Genomic DNA, 25,075 nt, shown 5'->3' with positions numbered 1-25,075 from the left:
TAAACGTAAATGCTGCAAGACTAAATAATAATAATAATAAAAAGCATTGTTGTTTGTATTTGTACAAATAAATGTAATTTTGGCCCTAAAAAATAAATAAATAAATCCTATAATGACCGCTTTCTTTGTTGTTTAACAAAATTAACAAAGAGATAACCGTGCATTCAGACGTAATCAGTCACGATTCGGACATGCCGCGTTTTTCCTCTTGTTATTTTATCACAAGTGTGGGGTAAAATGAGGTAAAACTATATATTTTAACAAAAGGGAAATTTACAAACACCAAGATAGTTTGTGTCCATCAGCAAATAGTGAATAACTAACGTTACACCCTTAGGGCGTGTTAAGACATTTTAAGCAAATTTACCTTGAACTTTTCTTCTCAACCGGATCTTTTCCTTTGTATTGATTCGTTCGAACCGATTCTCACCGCGTTTGTCACAAGAGTGACAAATCAAAATCACAAGAGTGAGCTTTGACCGAACCGATTCGTCCTAATCAGTCTCCTCAATTGCTGTTATGCAATTTCATAACGATTTTTTTTCCTGTTTTTAATATTTTTGAATAGTTACACGTAGGATACAGAACAGGATTCTATTGGTCTACTTGTCAGATGGGCGGATGCCCGGTGATTGGTTAAAAGAACTGCCAATCAAGCCACTCCAGTTTGGTCCTATGGTTTGGTCTTAATGTCCATGGAGTCAGTGCAGTTTGTTGTGGACAGAAATGCCCGAGATCACTAGAGTACAGTTCACCACAGTTAGTAACTAAACGATAAGCTGAAATGGATATGGAAGAGAAGCCAAAATACGGTAAGTTTATTCCTGGTGTACATTTGCTGGTGTTTGTTGTTAAAGTTTGTGGTTTGATGATTTTCAGAGATCCCTTTCATATTTACGCTTCCAAACAGAAACTGAATAAAACCGAAACCGCTAAATAAACAACACCCAGATCAGCTAAGAAAGGTGTTTTTGGCTGCACGCGCCGTGTTAAAGTGAAAGACTGTGGTGTTATATTGTTGGTGTTTTGTTAGAAAGGCAACGCCTAAAAGTCCCGTTATTAGCTTTGTCAGTTCATATTTTGCAATTTCATTGGAAGTAGCCTACCTCCTGTCATGTTTAGTGTGTTTCTTGCTCATAAGCAATCATAAAGTCTGAACACTTTTTTCTGTAAACATTGTGATTTTAATTTAGCAGCCAGCTCGTTTACTGTAAATTTGGTGGTTGGAAAATAAATGCTGCGCATTTGGCTTTCCATCACATTGTGTTATGGCTGAAATGTTCATGTTATACTATTAGTGTACAGGTTTGTTTATAGATTAATAGGCAAAACAATCGCAGCAAAGCTGTGGCACAGGGTAAAACTACATGCAGACATATGAAACTACGCAGCTGTTGTGTGCATGAATACAAATCCTTGGACACAACATGGACCGCATTGAAAGGCTCATTTATGGCTGTTGTAATAGTTTGCATATGGTTTCTGTCCTTGATTTCAGTTCGAATATTGCTTTAACAAGAACATTATTGCTTGTGCATTAGGTTGAAAAAACTTTTGCATTAGGCACAAATCAACTTTTTAAAAAAAGCCCTGATTTTACTCTTTCATATCATCATCTCATAGGTATAGCTTGTAACCCAAGTCATAGAGCACATAGTTAGGGGAGGCTGCTCTCGCCAGTTGGAGTAGATGTAATTAAAGGGTGGAATATAGGATGGCGCTTTTTAAAGATGTAAAATAAGGCCTTAACCTCTTAATTTCAAACTGAGCTGTACTTATGTGCTATTTCTGCTGCTGAGGGCCTGAGTTTGACTGCAGCTGTTTCAAATTAGGGAAGGGATTACTTTTACATACAGTGCAACTTCTCTAATAGTTTGCAAGCAATGTTTGTCACTGGAATCTTGTTATATTGCCTAATTGCAATGAGAATTGTGTAGTGGACTCATTTCAGGTGTAGTATTAAACGCAAATACTAGCGAAATTAGTTTTTAAGGGATGCATAGGCATTGAGTCCCTGTGATAGCGTAAGTGTCCTTATTGCAATTTTTGATGAATGAAACCAACTGTGTACTTTCTTTATGTATTTTTATTAGAGTACATTATTTGCCAGGCTCTAATAAAATATGAATGAGCACTGCGAGTACAGCCTTCCTTGTTTTTTGCTGTAGGGTTATATGTAATTGTCTTGTGTACTAGCATCATGTCGAACTCATGTTGTAGTCAACTTATGCAGTAATGATTACTTTAAACAAGTAGTTTACTGAAAACGTCTGGGGAGTTCCTGAATTTATCAGAGCACATTGTTGGTTTATTTCGTCAGAAGCTAGACAACAGGCAATCGCAATGGAATTTCCTTAACGTCACATTTTTTCTCATTAATAAAACTGAAATCATATCTTAACTGTACAGTGACTTTTGAAAGGTGTAAGCTCCATGTACAGTACCAATTAGTTATCTTATGACATCTAGGAAGTCTAGGAAATGGACGGCTGACAGCAGCTTTCATTCCATTAGTCACTGAGAAAAAATGGGAGTGCTATTGATTTTTCTTCCTTTTGCCTTTTTGTACAGTGTGTATTTTAAAGTGGAAGTGAAGCAGCCAGTCAAGTTTGCATTATGAACACACATGTTATTTTACACACACATGTGTTTTGAACACACAAATGTTATTTTAACACTTCAATATTTTGGTTTTCACCATAATTTGGATGAATAGTCAACATAAATATCTATATCAATATCTATATCACATTATCTAGGCCTATTTTACAAAGTTTTGATCATTAAGTTATATCCCAAACATCGTTTTTATAGCGTGAGGCGCGATGTGACGTAAACAAACAATGTTTCATACAGTATAGTTCATGTGGCACCTTATTTCAGACCTTTCAGACATATTTGCATTACACTGGCTCGATCACCAGTATTTGTATGTAAACCCTTTTTTTCTTCCCCTGAATGCATCGCTTCAGAAACCACAATATTCTTGCTTTCAGTTCCTTACACACCACTTGAACCTAAAATAATCATTCATAAAGTTTGAAAAGTTTTAAGCGAGTTGCAAGTGTGTTCAGAGTGGGCTGTGATTGCATTAATCTTGCATCATAAAAGGATAAAAGCCAAGGCACAAGTACATTTAACCACTTAAATTACTGAACGCACAAGCGCTCTTCTTCGTGAGCGTTTGAGCGTGCGATTTAAAAAGTAGCATAGAGCATCATCTGCTGTTAAAAACCAAGCTCAGAATAGATTCCAGAGAGAACAACAGTTCTGAAAGGACACAGAGCCAAGTTTACAAAGATCAAATGAGGGAAATCCAATATTTTCTTGCTTGAAAAGGGGTGTTTAGTTCAGCTTGAACCTGTTCTAGACTGGTTGAACCAGTTTTCAACAGTGGCAGGTTGGTTTCCTGCTTGAAATCAGGAAGTAACAGTCAGATAGGGGGCAGAAGGAATATCGGATCATCAGATAGAGCCGTTGAACACAAAAATGCCTGTGGAGGAAGGTGCTTACAAAAAGAGTGGTAATGTCACTTGATGGTTTCTTCTCTTGTATGCAAGCGTGCCTGTGTTTTTATGGTTTAGGCTTGTGGTCAAGCCATTTGAAGCTCTCATTGAATAATTTACCACAAGTATAGTTCTGCTGTTGTGTTCTCTTGTATGAGTAATGAGATAACTGGGAGTATTTCTGTGCAGTCAACCTAGTTTCATGTCCAGACATTGATTCAAATGGTTTCCCGTAATCTGTGGGATATTTCAATGGCTGCGTTTTAGGGAGTTTTAGTCCCCTGAAGCTGCTCTAATGGCACTGCTGTTGGCTTTTATTCCATTTGCATTCATTCGGCGTATCCGTAGTTAACACTGCATTAGTATAATACTAGCCCTTTGTCCATCTTCACAATATCCTGGTCTGCCTGGGAACTAAAGCTCTGTCTTTGCATGCCTGTCTCGGAGGGTGTGGATGTTTACAGTCACACGCCACAGTAGAAATTCTCATGTCAGTATTTTCCCATTAAGTGGTGGGGGTTTGCCTGCATTTTAGCAATCCATGGTGGCAGTTTTCATTTTAGGACGAAATAAATCATTGTAATGAGTCCAAACTTGCTTATTCACCATAAAGATGAATATTAGCAACAACCTTGCAGTTTTTAGTAACTAAGGTTTTAAGCACTTAACTAATCCACAACCTAACCTACTTGCTATTTTTATAACATGTTACATTTATGTTTATGACTGGCAAATATGCATCACATTAAGTTTATTAGTTGGTATTTTAAAACTGTAAATGTATGGAAAATTCAAATGCATAAATCTTACATTTAGGCCCAATTTTTTTTGTGTCCGTGTTGGCAAATTATAACAAATTGCTTGTGATGTTCCTCAAGTCTCAGTGTGAGTAATGTATAAGTAATTTTATGCTGATTACTTGTTATGTGTTGTGCAATCAAATGCGTTTTGGTAAGTTATTATGCATGCTTTTCGCTAGCGTTTGAGACCTAAACGGAACAGATTTTCTGTTCCAGTACAAGAGAAGAGTTGAACTCAATGGAAAATTCTACCAGTTTTCTCCATAAGACAGCTCTGTGGTTGGCGAATAAGAGCATTTGCACATCTGTTCTTAGTTTATTTCAGTTTACATGATTGAAGATCAGTGGCTTCAAAAAGTGGACATGCTTAATGTCTGAATGCCAATATATCAGATCCAAAAATATCAAAGCAAGTGGCATACAAACTTTTCTTCTTCTTTTCTTGCACTTAAGGATGTGCATCTGGTTTCAAAGTGGTTTGAAAACCTAACCCACACATAAAACCTAATACATGTTTTTTTATGAAATATTTGCATTAAAATGTTTGTGCTGTCTTTTTTAATAAATGCCATTTAGATTTACATTCATTTCTAATGCAGTGACATTAAGACATTTTTAAACATGGCATAAAAATCCAAATACGTCCAGCTGACTCATTATTTGAGCTAAATTAACTTTAACAGGGCAGCTTGATCACTTGCTGTTTAGCACATTTCATACCATGTGACTGACTTATTTTAGAAGCAACCCCCCTGGCCTTAGATGTTAACTGACAAGCAGCAACAAATGTACAGTAATTAAAAGCATGCATATAATTGCATGGAAAAACTTAGCTTAGCTTCTTCTTAGCTTACTCGACTTACCCTTTCCATTCCATTTTGTGATGGGAGGATTCGTTCCAGGGCTGTAAAATAAGAAATATTTCTGATACAATGTGCGTGGGATGCTGTTATTTCTGGCACAAAACTAGAGGTGTGATTTTCTGATGGAAATGTGAGTGGTGTTTGCCTGTGCACAAGTCACTACCAAAAGACAAGGGTGTTCTGAGTGGTTTTAAGCATGCTGCTACATGTTGCTTTTGGGTGGTTGCTATTGCTAGGGTGTCTTAGGTGGTCTTTTACTATGTTGCGGAAGGTCTTGCTCACTCACTATGCTGGAATGTCATTTTCCAGGCATGTGCTGGAGAAAGTCCCCTGCTGATCTATGCAAATTGTAAACGCAGCCTGAAATGCACGTTTATGGCCTTTAAGTGAGTGGTTGTCTTTATTGACTGTTTTAGTTCAATTATATTTAACTTAGTTTTTCACTGTTGTTCTCACAGGAGAGCCCAGAAAATTTGACCCAGACTTCAAAGGGCCCATCCAAAACAGGTAAGAAACGAGCCAATTTCTTTGATTTTATGACACTGAAGCAATCATTTGAAAATTCTTGCATCAGTTACTCGCTCTCATGTCATTTCAAACCTGTATGACTTTAGGTTATTTGATTACATTTCATAGTGCTCTTGCTTTTCTATGCAAGACGTACCCACTGTCAAGCTCCAAAAAAAAAGAAAAAAAGAAAATAATGCACCATTAAGGTATCGAAACAATGGTCCATGCATTCATTCTAAGTAGATTTGTTTAATGAACAAACCCAAAAGAGTTTTTATGACACAAAATTCGGCATTGATATCAAACCTGGCATTTTAGTAAGAGGAGGAGAGAGAGAGAGAGAGAGAAGGAGTAATGTGGTGAGGAAAGCAGCAAGGACAGACAAGGAGGAGTGGCTACAAGGATGTCAGGATATTGAGTGGTGGAACTATGATGTGACTTTGTAGACAAAAACCCGGAAGCGAGTGCATTTCAGCACTTCTGGTTCCATCATCCCATAGTCAAAGAGTTTTTTGAGTGGGATTTTTGGTTAAATCCCTTAAATAAGGTCTGTGGTTCACACAGGCTCAAGATACTTTCACGTTTTATTCTACGACATAAAACACACCAGTTACACCCCACTTGTGATTTTTTTTTTTTTTTTTTTTTAACGGTTACGTTTCTTAAAGACGGTTGCTAAATGGGACTATAGGCGCTGTCGGAGACATTCAACGTCATCATGCCGAACAGTTTATCAATGTAGAGTATTTTCCAGTTGTAGTATAATTTGTAATTCAATTAATTGTAGAATAACCAATTAATAGTTTCCCGCATTTTATATTGTTGTTCGACAATGTTTTTTTTGCTTTGCCCCGAAATGCAACAAGTCTTCAGATGGAAGATGCTCGAATTTATCGCTTTCCTACTGATACAGAGACTCTGGGTTCGTAACATAAGGTAAACTCATACGATTATTCCATGTAAACACCACATTTACCGGCTTTACGTGGTTAAAGTGAAACTTTAATGATGCATAGTGCTTAAAGCCACGTTAAAATTAAATGTTTACGGCCGCATGAAGCTGTTAGAAAGCATATAGATTGAGGATTTTCTAGAAGCAAGGATAAAATAACGTTTTGTGTACCAATCCTAACAAAACGATAGCTGAAATATGGTGCTTTGTTCACTAAGTAAAGTTTAATCTTACCATATCCAAAAAACTCGCTCACTCTGCTGTTATTTAATAGATTAAATGCACTAAAAGTTTTATTGAATAGTACGTGGAGACACCTTTTAAATTAAAATATTCATATTAATCAAGGATTTATTGACTTTTAATGTACAGAAATACGTGCTTTCAAATGTCCTTTAGTTATGATTATTTCATTTATTCACTATACTATTTATTATTAATGTCTCATTTCAGTTTTAGTTTGGCTCTAGTTTTGTATTTATTCCAGTTTATATGAAAAGCTTCATGTAGCTTGAATTAAAATTCATATACAGAGTAAATACTTTTCGCTGAACATGTTAAAAATAAGTTTGAAATAATTGTTGGAAGCGTGATGGTCGTGACGTTGAAGGCGAGCGACCGTTGTGCTGTAGTTCGTTTATAGCCTAAGTTTAGCTTTTTTGTTCTGGCGCTTATATTTAGGCTTCAAAATTCATCAAAGTTATATTTTGTGAAGATCATCTTGATGGACAAAACGTGTAAGTTTCATGAACTATGATTGAACACAGAGCTTATTTTTTGCGATAATCCCAAAGCCTATGGAAAAATCCTATTGGCTTTTTGTCGAGGAACCAGTGACGCCTACAAAGTGACGTCATAGTTCCCCCACTATTGAGGGGCTTGCTGGAGACAACCGAAGCAGAGAGGCATATAAGCTCAACCACATAAACCGAACGTGGAAACCGAAGCAGTCAGCCATCAAGGACAAGAATGGTAAGATGTTACAAGATAAAGCAGAAGTCAAGAAAAGGTGAACAGAATATTGTAGTGGTCTGTACACTGATAGGGGTAACCGTGACACCGCCATAACTGAACAAGACCAAATCTCACCACCGCCCAATGAAGATGAAATGCACTACATTCTATATGAGGAAGTGGCAGAAGCGGTGAAAAGGTTAAAGAAAGGAAAGGGCCCAGGAATCGACGTAATAACCAGAGAAATGAAGCTGGAGGAGAAAAATTACAGACGAGATGCACACAATCTGTAATCAGATATGGCAGGAAGGGAGAGTACCAGAAGAATGGGCAAAGTCAGTCGTCGTCACAATACCAAAGAAAGGAGACTTGGCAGAATGCAGCAACTACAGGACAATTGCTCTGTTAAGTCGCGTGGGTACGGTATTGATGATGGTGTTACTGGAGCGATTGAAGGTGCAGATGGAACCACATCTGTCAGAGGAGCAGGCTGGATTCAGGAAAGACAGATGCACGACACATCAAATCCTGATTCTAAGGCTTATGGCAGAGAAGGCGAAACGTAAAGGACAACACATCATCAACTGTTTCATCGATTTCCAAAAGATATTGGACTCCATCAAACAGGACTTCACTTGGGCAACACTCAAGTCATATGGAGTCGGAGCAAGATTGATCAAGATACTGCAGAACATCTGTGAAATCTCGCAGTCGGCGGTGCGAGGTGGCGGAGAAATGGGCGAGTGGTTTAAAACAACAGTCAGAACAAGACAAGGGTATCTGATATCGCCAACTATGTTCATCTCATACCTGACAATGGCATGGAATATCAGTCCATGAGTACAAGATCAACAACCTCAAATTTGCAGATAACATTGTTCTACTGGAGGAGGATAAAGTTGAATTACAAGGAAATCTGGATTGGATGAAGCAGGGGGGGAGGCCACAGGATTACAGATCAACATTGAAAAAACAATGACAGTGGTGTTTGGACAAGAAGAGGAAATGGAGATCAGGGGCAGAAGTATCGAAAATGTCATGGAGTTCGTGTACCCGGATAGTTTACTGACCTGGGACAACGATTGCAACCGGGAGATCAAGAGGAGAATAGCGAGGGCAACTGGAGTAATGGCAGGGTTTAAGACGATATGGAACCGCAAGCATATCAGGACATGTGTGATGAGTGTGTTGCTGTATGCTTGTAAGACATGGACATTGAGGAAGAAAGACAAAGATCTACTGTTGGCGTTTGAAATGAAGTGCTACAGGAGAATCTTGCACAATCACTGGCATCAGAAAATCACAAACGTAGAGGTGCAAAGATGAGTTGGAAACACGAGGAACATTGAACATTGGAGAGGAAGCTCTGCCTGTTTGGACATATCTGCAGGATGAGGACAAGCGACTGGTGAAGTGATCATGGAGGGACGCACACGGAGAGGAAGACCGAGTAGGGAGTGGATGACATCAAAGAATGGTGTCAGATGGACAGACACTCTCTCAGCAGAATGGCACAGGACCGTGCACGGTGTCCAATGCCCGTCTGACTCTCCATTTGCACTAACGGCGAGAGCCCATGGAATGATGGATGGATGGATTTTAGTAAGAAGATTTCACTGATGTGCTTGCATGCAAACAGCAATGCTTGATGCTTCGTCTTATGAAATGTTGTGCATGGGTCATTCTGTATTTGTCCTGTAGCTTTTAAAGGGGTCAAAAATGGAGAATCAAAATGTTCTTGATATTTAAACGCATCAGAGGTTGCTCTACAAAAAAAACACAACTCCCCAGCTTAAAATATAAATAATAGTTTCCTACTCTTCTAAAATGTCTGAATTTGAAATTGGGAGAATCGTAATGCATGTCGTGCTCAAACATACAGGTGCTGGTCATATAATTAGAATATCATCAAAAAGTTGATTTATTTCACTAATTCCATTCAAAAAGTGAAACTTGTATATTATATTCATTCATTACACACAGACTGATATATTTCAAATGTTTATTTCTTTTAATTTTGATGATTAGAGCTTACAGCTCATGAAAGTCAAAAATCAGTATCTCAAAATATTAGAATATTTACATTTGAGTTTGAATAAATGACCATCCCTACAGTATAAATTCTGGGTATCTCTTGTTCTTTGAAACCACAATAATGAGGAAGACTGCTGACTTGGCAATGATCCAGAAGATGAACATTGATACCCTCCACAAAGAGGGTAAGTCACAGAGGTCATTACTGAAAGGTGTGGCTGTTTACAGAGTGCTGTATCAAAGCATATTAAATGCAAAGTTGACTGGAAGGAAGAATTTGGGTAGGAAAAGGTGCACAAGCAACAGGGATGACCGCAAGCTTGAGAATACAGTCAAGCAAAGCCGATTCAAACACTTGGGAGAGCTTCACAAGGAGAGAACTGAAGCTGGAGTCAGTGCATCAAGAGTCACCACGCCAGACGCCTTCAGGAAAAGGGCTACCAAGCCACTTCTGAACCAGAGACAACGCCAGAAGCATCTTACCTGGGCTGTGGAGAAAAAGAACTGGACTGTTGCTCAGTGGTCCAAAGTCCTCTTTTCAGATGAAAGTAAATTTTACATTTCATTTGGAAATCAAGGTCCCAGAGTCTGAAGGAAGAGTGGAGAGGCACAGAATCCATGTTGCTTGAAGTCCAGTGTGAAGTTTCCACAGTCAGTGATGATTTGGGCTGCCATGTCATCTGCTGGTGTTGGTCCACTGTGTTTTCTGAAGTCCACAGTCAACGCAGCCATCTACCAGGAAATTTTAGAGCACTTCATGCTTCCTTCTGTTGACAAGCTTTATGGAGATGCTGATTTCATTTTCCAGCAGGACTTGGCACCTGCCCACACTGCCAAAGGTACCGAAAGCTGGTTCAATGACCATAGTGTTACTGTGCTTGATTGGCCAGCAAACTCACCAGACCTGAACCCCATAGAGAATCTATGGGGTATTGTCAAGAGAAAGATGAGAGACACCAGACCCAACAATGCAGATGAGCTGAAGGCCACTATCAGAGCAACCTGGGCTCTCATAACACCTGAGCAGTGCCACAGACTGATCGACTCCATGCCACGCCGCATTGCTGCAGCAATTCAGGCAAAAGGAGCCCCAACTAAGTATTGAGTGCTGTACATGCTCATACTTTTCATGTTCATACTTTTCAGTTGGCCAAGATTTCTAAAAATCCTTTCTTTGTATTGGTCTTAAGTAATATTCTAATATTTTGAGATACTGATTTTTGACTTTCATGAGCTGTAAGCTCTAATCATCAAAATTAAAAGAAATAAACATTTGAAATATATCAGTCTGTGTGTAATGAATGAATATAATATACAAGTTTCACTTTTTGAATGGAATTAGTGAAATAAATCAACTTTTTGATGATATTCTAATTATATGACCAGCACCTGTATATGGCTCATACAGCGCATGACATGCTGTAAAAGAGAGCTTTGTTTTCTGCCCCTTTCACTTCTCTCTTTTTCAACGTTTGAAACTGCATTTCATGACCCCTTTAGAGCATGTTGCAACAGACTGGTTGTCTTTTCTCCACAGAGGATGCACAGACATTATTTGCTGTATCATCTTTGTGGTGGCCATAGTGGGCTATGTTGCGGTGGGAATACTGGGTGAGTCACTCTGCAATAGTGTTAAAGATGGACTTTTGGAAATGTAATGGCTACGTAAAAAGCACATTAAAATCTGTTAAAAGGTTTGAGAGTTCCTGCTGTGTGTGTGAATGAAATGCTCATCATTTCTGTTTGCATCTGTCAGCCTGGACTCACGGTGACCCGAGGAAGGTGATCTACCCCACAGACAGCCTGGGACAGTACTGTGGCCAGGGAAAACTGGAGTAGGTTACACTAAATTTAGGATTATCACATTTGTTGCTCCACTCTGGAATCGTTAATGACATCATATAGCATTACTGAATATAATTAGTTTTAAAGATTCAATCAAATAATTTGTAAATCTTGACTGTAAAGGAGATCTTTAAGAGTAAAACTGTGAGTAACCACCTTTTTCCTATGCCCCGTGATGCTTTGCGTGAATTATTGGAGTAACTACCGTTAAACTGTAAATAATCAGTGAAAGTTCGCTCTATGAATGCAATAAGCATTTTCAAAAAAATTTGTACAATGAGGTGACATTAACCGTCAAATATGAAAATATAAACAAGTTATAACAACTGCAAAATATTACTGCAACAATATTACGCACATGCTAAATATCACTCTAGGAATATCTGTTATGTAACATGCGTTGCCTTAATCAAAATTGCTCATTAACTACAACAATGAGTGATATTTCAATGTGATTTCTGTCATTTTGACAGATAACAAATATTGTATTTACCTGCTTTAGAAACATTCCAGTAAACACTGTTAATAGGGAATAGATGTGAAAATGAAAGACCGTTACATTTAAAGCATCCCTGTGAAAACAAACCTGGATAGAGATGTGAGTATTTGGGGAGAAAGACGAGAGATTCTCAGTGCATTGCATTCCAATGAATTATTCGCAGGACATGTATAGGAAGTAAAATCGAGCAGACCACAAATGCGCGCTGTATGTTGTTTTTCCAAATTCGATGTTATTTATACCATGTTAATTAAAATATCAAGTATTACATTACTCTCCTGCTATCTGAAAAATTAACCTGAAGGAAAATACACAGCTCATGACAGATAAGGATTATTTGTTGTGCAACCTGATATGTCTTTTTGAGTGAAACCTTAAAAAAAAAATAAATAAAATATTGCAAGGACTAGCAATGCTTGATGCATCTTTGAATATTTAATTGAAATTAATCAGTGTGTAAGCCTCACTGAACTGAGAATTTGTTTTTGTGATGTGTGTAACAGGAAGCAGCCCTTGTTGTTCTACTTTAACATGATGAAGTGTGCCAGTCCCATGGTCCTCCTGGAGTTCCAGTGTCCCACGCCTCAGGTTTGTGTCCTGTCCACCTGTTTCCGTCTGTGGCAACTCTATTTTTGGATTGGCATGCTACTATACAGCTCGTATACATTATAGCAGAATTCTGTTGATAGTACGTGAATTTTCTCTTCTATTATGTGCTTGCATGTGCAGTACACCACCAGAGTGCACTGTGGGGAAAACTGTATCCCGCAATGCAATACACTCAACTTATCTTTAATTTGCATTTGCATTTATTTACATAATTTTAGCAAACACTTTCATTCAAAACAACATTTTTATACAACATTGGCTTAAAAATAAGAAAATAACTTTCTTTTCTTGGTGATAAATGGACAGCATTTGTTAAATTAATAATGTGACTCTGTGAGTTGCTGCATAGTAATGAATGCTTCACATACCATTTTATAATAATAGGCACTGTATGTGCAGTATGCTAGTAATCTTTTATCAAGTTTTACTTTCTTTTAGCATTGATGTCTTCATGCTTTAGTAAATAAGTGCATGCAAAACTAAGGTTATATCTTATGTTATAGACACTTATTTTGTTGCTGAGAGTCAAACCTGTCATATCCTGAAGTTTGTTTTCTTTCTGTGTGTATTGTAGGTGTGTGTAGAAAAATGTCCTGATCGCACTTTGACTCTGGTAACCGCCATTGGAAAAGCACAAGACTGGGATTATTACAAAAGCTATTGCCGAGCAGACCCAGGGACAAAGGTAAGTTCATTTGTAACAAATAATTTTTAGCTGTTGGTTAATTTTTTTGCAAATGTCTAATGACTGATCAATTCTGTCTCCCTTTAAAGCCATTGACGGAAATTTTGCAAAAAAAACTGTGCCCTGCATATCTGATTTCCAGCAAACCATGTAAAGCTTTTGTTTTTATTATTACAATATTGACTGTATGGGAAATTATTGCTAATATTTAATGATTTTGATTCTTAATCCTATTGTTCTCTCTCTCTCAGTTTTGCAGCGATGTTTTCCATCTCTAGGCAAAAAGGGTGATGTCATCACAGTGGGCGATCAAGAAACATTTAATGATGGAGACAGTATAAGAGACGCAAAAGATCTGGTGGCTGGAATGAAGTAAACTCATATTTATACTAAAACATGCATATTGCAAGGAAATTACTTATTCAAGGGCTATTTATTATAAATTCATATTTGTTTTAACAATCAAAGGAATGCAACAATAGTCATGGAGGGTCGTCAAGTTGCAATGAAGATCTTTGAGGATTACACAAAGTCTTGGTACTGGATCCTAATGTAAGTTTTTTTTTTTTTTTTTTTTTTTTTTTAATTTTTTCGTTATGTATTGTATGTATCCTATCTTTCAATAAAAATAATTAGTGTTTGGATCAGTGTTATTTGAATATAATTCATATTTTTAATTAGTTTTTGAGTCTTGTGTTTTGTGTATTTTTGTCACTTATTTTTATATATTTGATATTTCTGTTTAGTTGTTGTTTAGTATTATATTTATTTCAATTTTTATTTGAGGTATTCTCAGTTTTATTTCAGCTTAAACTAAATGAATATTAGAAATGATATAAGCATGATTTAATTTTTATATTATGCTAATTTTATATTAGTTCAGTTTACTACTTGAAGTGGTTACTTGTATAATATAACTAAAAGGTTTTTTAATAATTAAAAAAAAAAATGTAGATATGTCTTTCCTGCTGTGATTGAGTGTTAATCTGTTTCTTCATGCAGTTGTTTGTTGATCGCTGTGGTGCTGAGTCTGATCTTCATCGTTCTTCTGCGTTATCTGGCTGGAATCATGGTCTGGGTCATGATCGTTATGGTCATCGCTGTCGTTGCCTATGGTATGGTTCATAGTCTTCAATACATTCATCCTGTCTAGTATATTTGTTAAACTGTCAATCATTTGTCTGTTCCTTACACAGGTATTGCTCACTGCAGCATAAAGTATGTTAATCTGAAGGACACTCCTGGTGCTAATATCACCCTACAGCAGCTGGGCTTCCAGCCCGATTTCTCTGTGTACCTGCACATCAGACAGACCTGGCTGGCCTTCAGTGAGTAGCCGCACTCTTACTATTGCTCATATTTGGGGTTAGGAATTTGGGAATTTGAAAGACCTTAAATATTAAACTACAGCCTGTAATCCATACTACAAAATTGAAGGATGAACCCAAACCATTATCAAAAAATCCTCTTTTAATTAGGCTAATAAGGAACCATCTCAAACACGCTATCAAATGCGCAGCAACACACTGAAAACCACCTACAACACCCTTAGCATCATAGCAGCAGGTTTTGCATGAGCAGACTTGAGTAGACAATTTAGTCGTCAGTTTATTACTGTTTTGCTGCAGCTAGTCTTTCTCTCATAACTCCTCTAAGAAAAGTCAAGTAGTTTTGCTTTGGGCCTGTAGATTTGACAGTTTGTAACTGTTTTAAATGTGTAAGTAACTCCTATTCCTCTCTGCAGTCATTATCTTGGCTATTTTGGAGGTCATCATCATCCTTCTCCTCATCTTCCTCAGGAACCGAATCCGGATCGCTATTGAGCTCATGAAGGAGGCCAGCAGGTTTGTGTTTTTGGGAATCCTTATGAAACAGTAGTAAAGACATGACGTTTCCACATCAACTTCTTCTTGTTTGGGGATTGTGGCTGTTATTTAAGTTTAAAGACATGATACTTGTTTTACCTCTAAGTCTTGTTTACTCTGTGCTTTTTTTTTTGCTTTTTTTCGTCCTCTTTCAGGGCTGTCGGTTATGTGATGTCTTCGCTGTTCTACCCTATTTTTACCTTCTTCCTCCTGACCATAGTCATCGCATACTGGGGTGTCACTGCGGTGTATCCTTGACTCAAGACTGAAGCAGAAACATTAATCAGTGTTGGCACTATTAGACAGGAACTTACATTTGTTTGTTTTAGTTTGTTTTGTTTAATTAAGATTAAGTGAGTGACTGTAAGATGTAAGTCCGTTACATGATTTAAGGAGCCTCCAGAAAAAGAACAGGGCACTGTCAAAACTTCGACCAAAATTAAATTACATTTAAAAAAAAAAAAAAAAAAAAATTAAATGAGTTCTGTCAAAGATCCAAAATAAGTTTTTGTTTACATAATATACTGTATGTGTGTAGTAAAATACAGCACTAAAATAAATATTAAAAAAGAATACACAGATACTTCTGAATGACCATCAGTCAATACATCTACTAAAACTGAATTAAATTAATATATCATTTTAAATTACATAATTAAAAATATGAAAATCTGAATACAAATACTTTTGAATGACTGTCAGTGGAGATATACATTTATATATTTAAGAAGATAATGTTAGAGATTTTTTTTTATGGCAATAAAGTTCCCAGCAACTCAGCCCTAATAGATGTATATGGTAATCTAATATCCAAAACACTTCTTTAAACACAGTATTGTCTATAAAAAGTCACGTGTTTAACACATCACGATCACACCAGCACTAGCCCTTAATCGCTCTGATCAGTTTCCTCTCTACATCCAGTGAACCTGTTTATAAGGTTTTCAACGAAACAGCTTGTCCACATGCAAGACAAACCTGTGACCCTGAGGTGCGTAAATACATATTTATGCATAATCATAGTGTTGAAATTTTAAACCCATTACACTGTGTATTATACACATTATACATTACTACTTATTAAAAAAAATGTACAGTCCTAAAGTGATGTTTCAGTGATGGTCCTTGTTTCTCATTTCTCCGACTCTTCCAGAACTTCACTCTTTCTAGTATGAAGATGGACTGTCCGCGGTCTGAGTGCCTGTTTGCTTTCTATGGTGGGGAGACGCCATATCACAAATACCTGATCTTACTTCAATTCTACAACGTCTTCCTGTTTTTCTGGTGTGCAAACTTTGTCACTGCTCTGGGTCAGATGACTCTGGCAGGGGCATTTGCATCCTACTACTGGGCTCCTAATAAACCCAATGACATGCCAGCATACCCACTGTGTGCCTCTCTGGGCAGATCCCTCAGGTATGGCTTTAGAAAAAGATGTATGCAATATGCATGTTAGCAAAGTGTAATTTGGCCCCAAGCACGATTTAGTTGATATATTTGATGCATTTTGTCCACACACAGATATCACACAGGCTCTCTGGCATTTGGTTCTCTCATCCTCGCCATCGTCCAGATTATAAGGGTTCTGCTGGAGTATATTGACCACAAACTCAAGGGTAAGAGAAAAACATTAACAGATCAAAATTGATCTAATTGGTTAATCACTGCAATATGTTATGGAATATGTGCATGTAATAAACCCATTTCGGGTGATTAGAGACCCTGCAGCTTCCCATTTTGAGAATACCGAACATTATCCATTGCCGTATCTGCACTGTTCACAATAATCTGTGTGTGAATTCTTTTGCTTTCTTTTGGTTCCACAGGAGCAGAGAATAAATTTGCCAAGTTCTTGTTGTGCTGTTTAAAATGCTGCTTCTGGTGCCTGGAGAAGTTTATCAAGTTCATGAACAGGAACACCTACATTATGGTGCGTGTTCTTCCACTGCAACTTAAAGGAATAGTTCATCAAAATTATTTAATTTTGCTAAAAATGTACTCGCCCTCAGGCTATCCAAGATGTGTGTTTCTTAATCAGAACAGATTTGGAGAATTTTAGCATCACATCACTTGCTCATCTATGGATGCTCAGCAGTGAATGGGTGCCGTCAGAATAAGAATCCAAACATCTGATAAAAACACAATAATTCACAAGTAATCCACACCACTACAGTCCATCAGTTAATGTCTTGTGAAGAGAAAAGCTGCGCGTTTGTAAGAATCAAATCCATCATTAAGGCTTTTTTAAACTTTAAATCATTGCTTCCAGCTTCTAGTCCGTAATCCATAATAAAGTTTCCTCCAGAAAAAGAAGAACCTGTTGTTTTCTCACATCAAAATCCACGCACATATTTGTTTAGAACTGTCTTGAATGGTTTACACTTGTAAACAGTGCTTGATCTGTCAATATTTCTCTCCTGATTCAATGACTTTTTCAACTGAAGATAGCAAGCTTTTAGATAAAGGACTATTTTAGCCGGAAGCGACAGTTTGAAGTTTAAAAAAAAAAAAAAAAAAATTCTAATGATGGATTTGTTTCTTACAAAGCTTTTCACTTCAGATGATATTTGATGGACAGGAGTTTTTTGGGTAACTTGCGGATTATTGTGATCTTTTTGACAGCTGTTTGAACTCATTCTGACGGCACCCATTCACTAAAGTGTCAGAGGAAGCAATCGTTTTATTTATTTATTTTTTTTTCCTGATGCCTACTCTCATGACTGTATATAATCTTAATAGCATCTCTATATGCAATCTTTGCTGAATAAGTGCTTTTTTTTTTTTTGCCGCAGGTGGCCATATATGGTAAAAACTTCTGCCGATCAGCACGTGATGCCTTTTTCCTCCTCATGAGAAATGTAATCAGGTGGGTGACATCTTCAAACTGTAGGGTTGATGGAATTGAAACTGTGCAGGATTTTAACATTTAAATTGACAGTGCAACGCTCATGTGAAACACTACAAACAATGAAACATGATGCTGATAACGGCAAAGAAGTGCATGAATTTGAACATAGACCAATAATTAAAAAATATTTCAAGTTTTGTAAGCTGGTGTTGGCTGGCTGAATTGTTTCACAGATGTTTTCACTCATCACAGGGTGGTAGTCCTGGATAAGGTCACAGATTTCATCTTATTCCTCGGAAAACTCCTCATTGTGGGGCTTGTGGGTAAGTTTCCTAGTTTAGACTGGTTATATAACACTGAACTGAGCATTAGATTTATATACTACTGACAAAGTTGAACTACATTTTGATAGAATACATCAAGTGGCTTCCTCACTCCCCCTTTTTTCCCCCAGGGATCTTTGCTTTCTTCTTCTTCTCAGGACATACGGATGCGTTTAAGGGCGCCGCACCCAGTCTCCATTACTACTGGGTTCCTATTTTGGTGAGTGATCGAGTGTGACTATAAATGGTAAAAAAAAAAATGTAAATGAACAATGTTCTATTTAATTAACTCATCTGTCTAAATTAATGTAATGGCCATGCTGGAAAATAAAGACACAGCAACACTGGCTCATCCAGTGATTTAGAGTTCAGTGTCAGTAACATTTTTTTATTTTTTGAAAGCAGTCTCTTATGTTCTCCAAGACTGCATTTATTTGATTAAAAATGCAGTAAAAAAAGTAATATTGGGAACTATTTTTACAATTTAAAGTAACTGTTTTCTGTTTGAATATATTTTAAAATGTAAATTATTCATTGTAAATTTTCAGCATCATTACTACAGTTTTCAGTGTCTCATGATCAGAAATCTTCTGCTTGGAATTCTTTGAACAAAGTTTGAAAAACATTTGTTGAATAAAACTATCACATAATTTCAAATAAAAACCAAACCTTTGAACTGTATTTAGCCTGTATTTATAGAAAATTAAATAAAAGCTGCAGCTGTATGTCTGAATGTGTGTGTGTGTGTATATATTTTATTTTTCTTTTTTTCCTCCAGACTGTATTGGTGGGCACCTACCTCATTGCCCATGGGTTTTTCAGCGTTTACGCCATGTGTGTGGACACACTCTTCCTCTGCTTCTGTGAGTATTTGCCACTAATAAATATTTTAACTCCAGAAACCGCTAGTATGAGTATAAACATCAAGCCATCAAAGGTACACTCTGGAAGGCAGAAAATCAATTCAAAGAAATGTACATCCCCTACTTTAAAACTGTAAATTGTGATCCTTTAAAAATGGTTTAGTGCTGCATTTAGGGAAATATTGAATCTGTTTTGGATGAAGCCTCGTGTCACTAATGATCCGACTGACTCTTCATTGAGCATGGCAGTGCATGTAGCTCGGTTTAAACCTCTCATGGCACTTTAGACTGAGAGTTTACTCCGCCATTCAGTTATATATTCTGGTATGAGGTGTTTCTAATCTGTCTATGGTACCTGCTTAACTAAGGTGTGTCATGTCAGTGGGACTGATATGCTTTTCTGTCTTTCATCTCATAATAACCTGATTCTTTCTTTTTCTCTTTTTCCTTTTTTTTTTATGGCCGTTCCCTCTCTTTTCCCCCCATCATTCCTCCATGGGTTTTCTATTCAACACCTTCATATTTTATCATCTGTTCCTCACAAACCTTATTTCACATTTATCATACCTACACAATTCTTTGCTTATTTTCTCTGATGTCTTTACATTACTAAATATCACTAACACCACACAAAGGTGAAGACCTTGAGCGCAATGACGGCTCTGCTGCGCGGCCGTATTACATGACCACAGAGCTGCGCGACATCCTGATGAAGGACGTGGATGAGGCTCGGACCCCTGCTTCACGTGACGAGACGATGCAGCTGACGGCTCCCAACAAAACAATGGAAAACTGATGGAAATTTGTAATTATATGTGGAAATACAATCGCATTTAGTGCATTTTTAGAGACCGAATGGTCACAAGGTTCAATCATACCTGCAGTTATTAAATGATCATTTAGTTGTCAGTCATTCAATAATTGTATGTTAAGGGAATAAATAGACAGTCAGGGAAAATGATTTTGAGAATAACATGAAAATGCATTCACAAGCTATTTTCTTCAATAATGTGACGTTTATCCAAGCCAAATCATAAAAATGGCTACACTTTATAAGGTCCCTTTTTTAGCATGCTTCGATCACATTACCAACCATGAAAAATGCTTCTAAAACATTTCTTAATAATGTTAATTTCAACAGTAACTAATACTGATTATTAAAACCAAGTTTAATAATGTTAATTAAACACGAACTAACAATAAACAGTTGTATTTTTGTTAACTAATGTTAACAAACATTTAAGAAATTCTCCAACAAATGTATCTCATTGTCAGTTTACGTTAGTTAATTTATTAACTTATGGGACCTTATTATGAAAGTTGCAATTATGCACAATATGAATGTATATTAAGAAAGCAAGCAAATAAGGTCAGTGTTGATTTTCATGTTCATTTTTAAGTGAGTGCCTTCTGCTTTGCGTGTTCATCTGCTCAGCAGCGCAACTTTAAGGCAACAACTTTCAGACTTGTTACCAGACATATTGTTTTTATACATCAGTTGGCTGTTTTACATCAATTTTTTGATTCGGTGTTTTATTTGTCTGTGCTGTCAGATGAACAGTGCATTTTGTCCTTTTTGAGTGTACTGTGTTTTGCTGCTGTTTCATTCTATGGTGGACAAACGTCTAATGTTGCTCTTAATTTAAGTGTCATGCAGCTGATGTTATTGCTGCATTTCCTCCAGGTTGTAAGCCATAACGTTTTAATGCACTTTAAGGTTGTCTATTGTTTTTGGTAGCAAATTGCAACCTACGTACTTTGGAAAAGCACCTTGTTGCCTTCTTGGGAAGCCTTTAACTGTGTCTGCTGTCTTTTAGGTGCTTTGCTTGTCAGTCTCTTTATTTTTTTTATTTTTTTTAAAGTCTTTAATAAATATTATGCAAGAAGTCCATTTGTTATTAAGGTCTGACTATATTGTGTGTGTGAGGTGTTTGTTGAACGCAGGCATGTCACTTTCCTTTCCTCTAGTGTGCTAGCTAAAGATAAACCATGTGGTGTTTGTTCCTCAACATCTCTTCTCACATTAATTTATCACAGTGGAGGACCTGGAGAGGAACGACGGCAGCCCAGAACGACCCTATCTGATGTCTGAGAACCTTCTCAATGTTTTGAGCAAGAAGAACCAGGCCAACTAGTCCTCACTGACTCAGGGTTAAATACACGTGCCTCGGCAGTGCTTGAGAGAGAGGTGCCTGAAATCATTTACATTGCCATATTTATCATGCCTTAGAGAACCAGACAATCATGTTAATTGTGAAACGCATCAAAGTGATTGACCTCAGTATCTCAGCCATATGATTTAAAATGTGGAAACTTTACTTTAGAATGAGGTCAAATTACACCCCTGTTTTCCCCCACAGAGGTTTTAGGTTTATTTAAATGTATAAAAAGCTTTTGAAATAACTGCCAAATGTTTTAATTAATACTTTAAAGAATAACTGAAACGTCTCGGCCTAGATGTTTTGTTTTGATTTTCATTGTCTTTATATTTATGTTTTTTATATAAAAACACAGTGCAGTGTTGTCTGTTGTGCTGTAGGACAGGATTGTAGAAAAACGTTGTCTTTGTCCATATGTGTGCAAAATCGATCGTAAACCATGTTTAGATGTTTTAATTTGATTATCCGTTCATTTCCAGTTCATGGCCCTGTGTGCATTATAAGAAGTGCCTTGCATGTAGGTTAAACGGTTTAAGACTTTAACCGTGTTCTTGACTTTCTTCAGTGTTTTAAGTGTTTTGTTACACGTTGTTACGCCTCAATAAATGGCAAATAAAGAATTTTCTACAATACTCGTGTAAAACTTCATTAGACTTTAAATTGGTGTAAATGTTTTTCGTGAGACACTGAGGAGAAGATCCGTGATGAGTTTCGCTCTTAGCCTAATAGCTATCCTCCTCATGTTTATTTGTAAATTGAACGTGCGAGACGTCCGTGTCATCCGTTTACAGTTAATTTTATCTGTACAAAAACAGCCCATACTGCAGACTGGTATTTCGTATCACATTATTTTAATTCATTATTGTATTCCTTAACGCACTGGTTTGTAGAGCAAAACCTTTGACCGTTTATCACACTTTAATCTAGCTACTTGGATAAAACTTTCACATTTTCAGTCACCCACAAGGAGGCGCTGTTGACCAAACATACAGAAGTCAATCTATTTTTGCAGGAGCTCTTGACTAGAGCAGATCTGTGGCTATAAGCCAGTTGACTTTTAACTCCTTTAAAGAAATTGTGTTAAAGATGAGTTTTCTCTTGATATGAGAATTTCTCATGGGGAAATATTTTAATTTTAGCCTTTTTCATAGGGCTAAATGATGTAAAATCATTTCATGATCTACATGTCTTGTTTTCCAATTTTAAGACATTTTGCCATATAACCAACTACTAGTGTTGTACTACTCAAGACCGGTCCTGGTCTTGAGACCAATCTTAAGACCATTTTTTGATGGTCTTGTCTTGGTCTCAGACTAAGAAGACTCGGGATTTTGTTTCAAGACCACAACTGTGGGGATATCACTAAATATCAGTCTGATTTATTTACAACCATCATTAATGTGATGTAACTAAATAACAAAAATAATTTGATTGATACCAGTGGATCTCAAAATGTTTGACTTCACAGCCCCCTATTGTCCACAACATTGTTTGAAGGCCCCCCTCCACTCACCCAAAATATTTTAGAGCTAAGCATAACTAGAAAGATGTATATTCATTATAAAACTAGCCAAATCCTAAGAAATATCTTTGATTTTTACCTGTTTTAGTTTATCTTGAGGGCCCCTTGGAAGTTTGTTGAGGCCCCATAGTGGGCCCTGGCCCCTGGCTGAGAACAAACGAATTATACTGTTATGCCAGGTCAGAAATTATTGAGGGACCGTGTAAAAAATGTCACCAAAATTAATACATACACCCAAAAAATTCAAGATATTGTTGCAAAAAAAGTGCTTGGGTATGAGATGTGGATTTTTATATTATATGACATAATTAAGCAATATCACAAGATATTGCCTTTATAAAAACATTCAGTAAACAATTTTTAACATTATTCTCAATATTATTTATGCATTTGTAATTGTACCAATTCAGATGCAGCTTCTGTGCCACCACTGCAGTGCAAAGATGAATTTTGTTGTTCGAGATTTCATTTGATTGGTAACAGCTCTGTAAGTGTCTTATTATTGTATTTAACGATTAAAAACAAGACATTTCTCAGGCAGTAAATGTGGAACCTTTAGATGAATTTGAGCAATGCTGGTCTGGTCTTGGTCTCAACACACAATCGACTCGGTCTCAGATTAGGTGGTCTTGACTACAACACTACTGACTACTATACATTGTCTAAAATACTACAAATATACAGTAGTTTAAATGCGGTGACGTAGCATACAAACATGGTCTTTAAAGGAATCGTACACACAATGTTTTTATCAGCTGTTTGGACTCTCATTCTGACGGCACCCATTCACTGCAGAGGATCCACTGGTGAGCGATATAATGTTACATTTCTCCAAATATGTTCTGACGAGGAAACAAACTCATCTACATCTTGGATGGCCTGAGGCTGAGTAAATTTTCAGAAAGTGTTCATGTTTGGGTGAACTATTCCTTTAAGTTTAGCACATAAATTAAACTTCACCTCTGGTGGTATTGTTTAAACTTTTCACTTTTTTCTCACTTTTTATTATTTAAACTTGCTTCATATGCTGATTCTAATTGCATCTTTGTTTACTTTGTCAATTTCAATTCATGTCAACAACAATATTAACTCTATGGAGAAATTTCAATATAGGGTGAGCTGAGCTAAATTTATTCAAATTCACTATATTTTATAGTTTGTAAGATCTCTTGAACTCTTATGGAATTGTTATTGTCATAGCTTGTCTGTCTAACTAGAAAATAATAATATTCTCCAAAATTCTGCCATTCTGAGTGAAAACAGTAGAATATTAGAAAATTACTAAAATGCAAAATCACAATCCAATAGGGAAGTTATGTTTCCAATATTTTAAATGTTGAAAGATGTCTTTTTTGGCGGTGTAATGATTATGTTTTGTCTATATCTAACCAGGAAACGTAAAAGTGTTTTCTGATATTCTAGAATATTAGGAAAGAACTAAAATACAAAATCTCATTCCCACAGGGAAGTTCTGTTGTGCTACAAATAACCATGGTGTTAAAACAAACCGTCTTGGGTAACACTGTTTTCAAAGTGCTAGAAGTCCTTCAACAATACAGAAGCACAGCTCCCATAGTGACGTGTGAATGCTTCTCCATGATACCCACATCTCCAGGGGCTGATGTCTTCCTGTTACAGCCAAACCCTGTTTTATAGAGCTCAAACACTTTGAGAGTTCAGTCCACAACTCAGATTTCAAGTTATTGTTTATTAACACAGAATATAGGCGTTATGTGTGCTCGGCAAAGTGACATCATATTAGAATAGGTTTTGCGGCCTTAGCTTGTCCTATCATTTTCACAGCAGCCTACTAGCCATGTCCTAATTACTGTTAGTTTAATCTCACTTCATTTTGCTTCTGAGATAAAACATAATTTGAGACTGGAAAATTCCACCTGCCCTTATAGTAGCTAATGAAGCACACATGTCTCTACAGTGTGTAAAATATTATTTGGCAAGTTTAGCGGCTAGATCAGATGATCGGCAGTGACGACTGTAACCACGTCACACCAGTCCCACGGGACCCACACTGAGCTCTTGGCCTCCGTTGTGCACCAACCAGAAAAGCCCTTCCCTCAGGCACTTCATCTCAAGCCCTGAAGTTTGAGGATATAGAAGTAATATTTAAAATGTCAGAGCCTTCATAGTATGATTGGTACACAGAGTACAAATCAAAGTGTATTTGAAACATACATTTTATTTAAATGTAGCCAAAATAAATTGATTGCAACCACTTAC

The 25,075-nt window shown here is 36.9% G+C and overlaps 1 protein-coding gene across 2 annotated transcripts; it reads left to right on the top strand.

Annotated features, from left to right (window-relative positions):
• The first annotated feature begins 654 nt into the window (after positions 1 to 654).
• zgc:63569 (choline transporter-like protein 2) lies at positions 655 to 21,945 on the top strand. Of its 2 annotated transcripts, XM_058770144.1 has the most exons (23): positions 655 to 812; positions 5,628 to 5,676; positions 11,157 to 11,230; positions 11,376 to 11,454; positions 12,467 to 12,551; positions 13,147 to 13,257; positions 13,347 to 13,407; positions 13,509 to 13,629; positions 13,726 to 13,809; positions 14,260 to 14,372; positions 14,454 to 14,585; positions 15,002 to 15,101; positions 15,278 to 15,370; positions 16,029 to 16,113; positions 16,276 to 16,538; positions 16,644 to 16,738; positions 16,949 to 17,052; positions 17,915 to 17,988; positions 18,223 to 18,293; positions 18,425 to 18,513; positions 19,072 to 19,156; positions 19,792 to 19,961; positions 21,194 to 21,945. In XM_058770144.1, exons 1-22 carry the CDS (start codon positions 785 to 787, stop codon positions 19,950 to 19,952), a joined length of 2,157 nt encoding a protein of 718 aa, XP_058626127.1. In that variant the 5' UTR covers positions 655 to 784; the 3' UTR covers positions 19,953 to 19,961; positions 21,194 to 21,945. The 2 variants fall into 2 exon arrangements, with proteins under 2 accessions (XP_058626127.1, XP_058626128.1); XM_058770145.1 differs by lacking the exon at positions 19,792 to 19,961.
• The last annotated feature ends 3,130 nt before the right edge of the window (positions 21,946 to 25,075 follow it).

Source organism: Onychostoma macrolepis, chromosome 03 (genome assembly GCF_012432095.1).
Source record: "Onychostoma macrolepis isolate SWU-2019 chromosome 03, ASM1243209v1, whole genome shotgun sequence".
In the NCBI taxonomy this organism is placed as follows: domain Eukaryota; kingdom Metazoa; phylum Chordata; class Actinopteri; order Cypriniformes; family Cyprinidae; genus Onychostoma; species Onychostoma macrolepis.
Note: the sequence above shows the minus strand (reverse complement) of the source record. Positions and strands in the feature narration are given on the sequence as shown.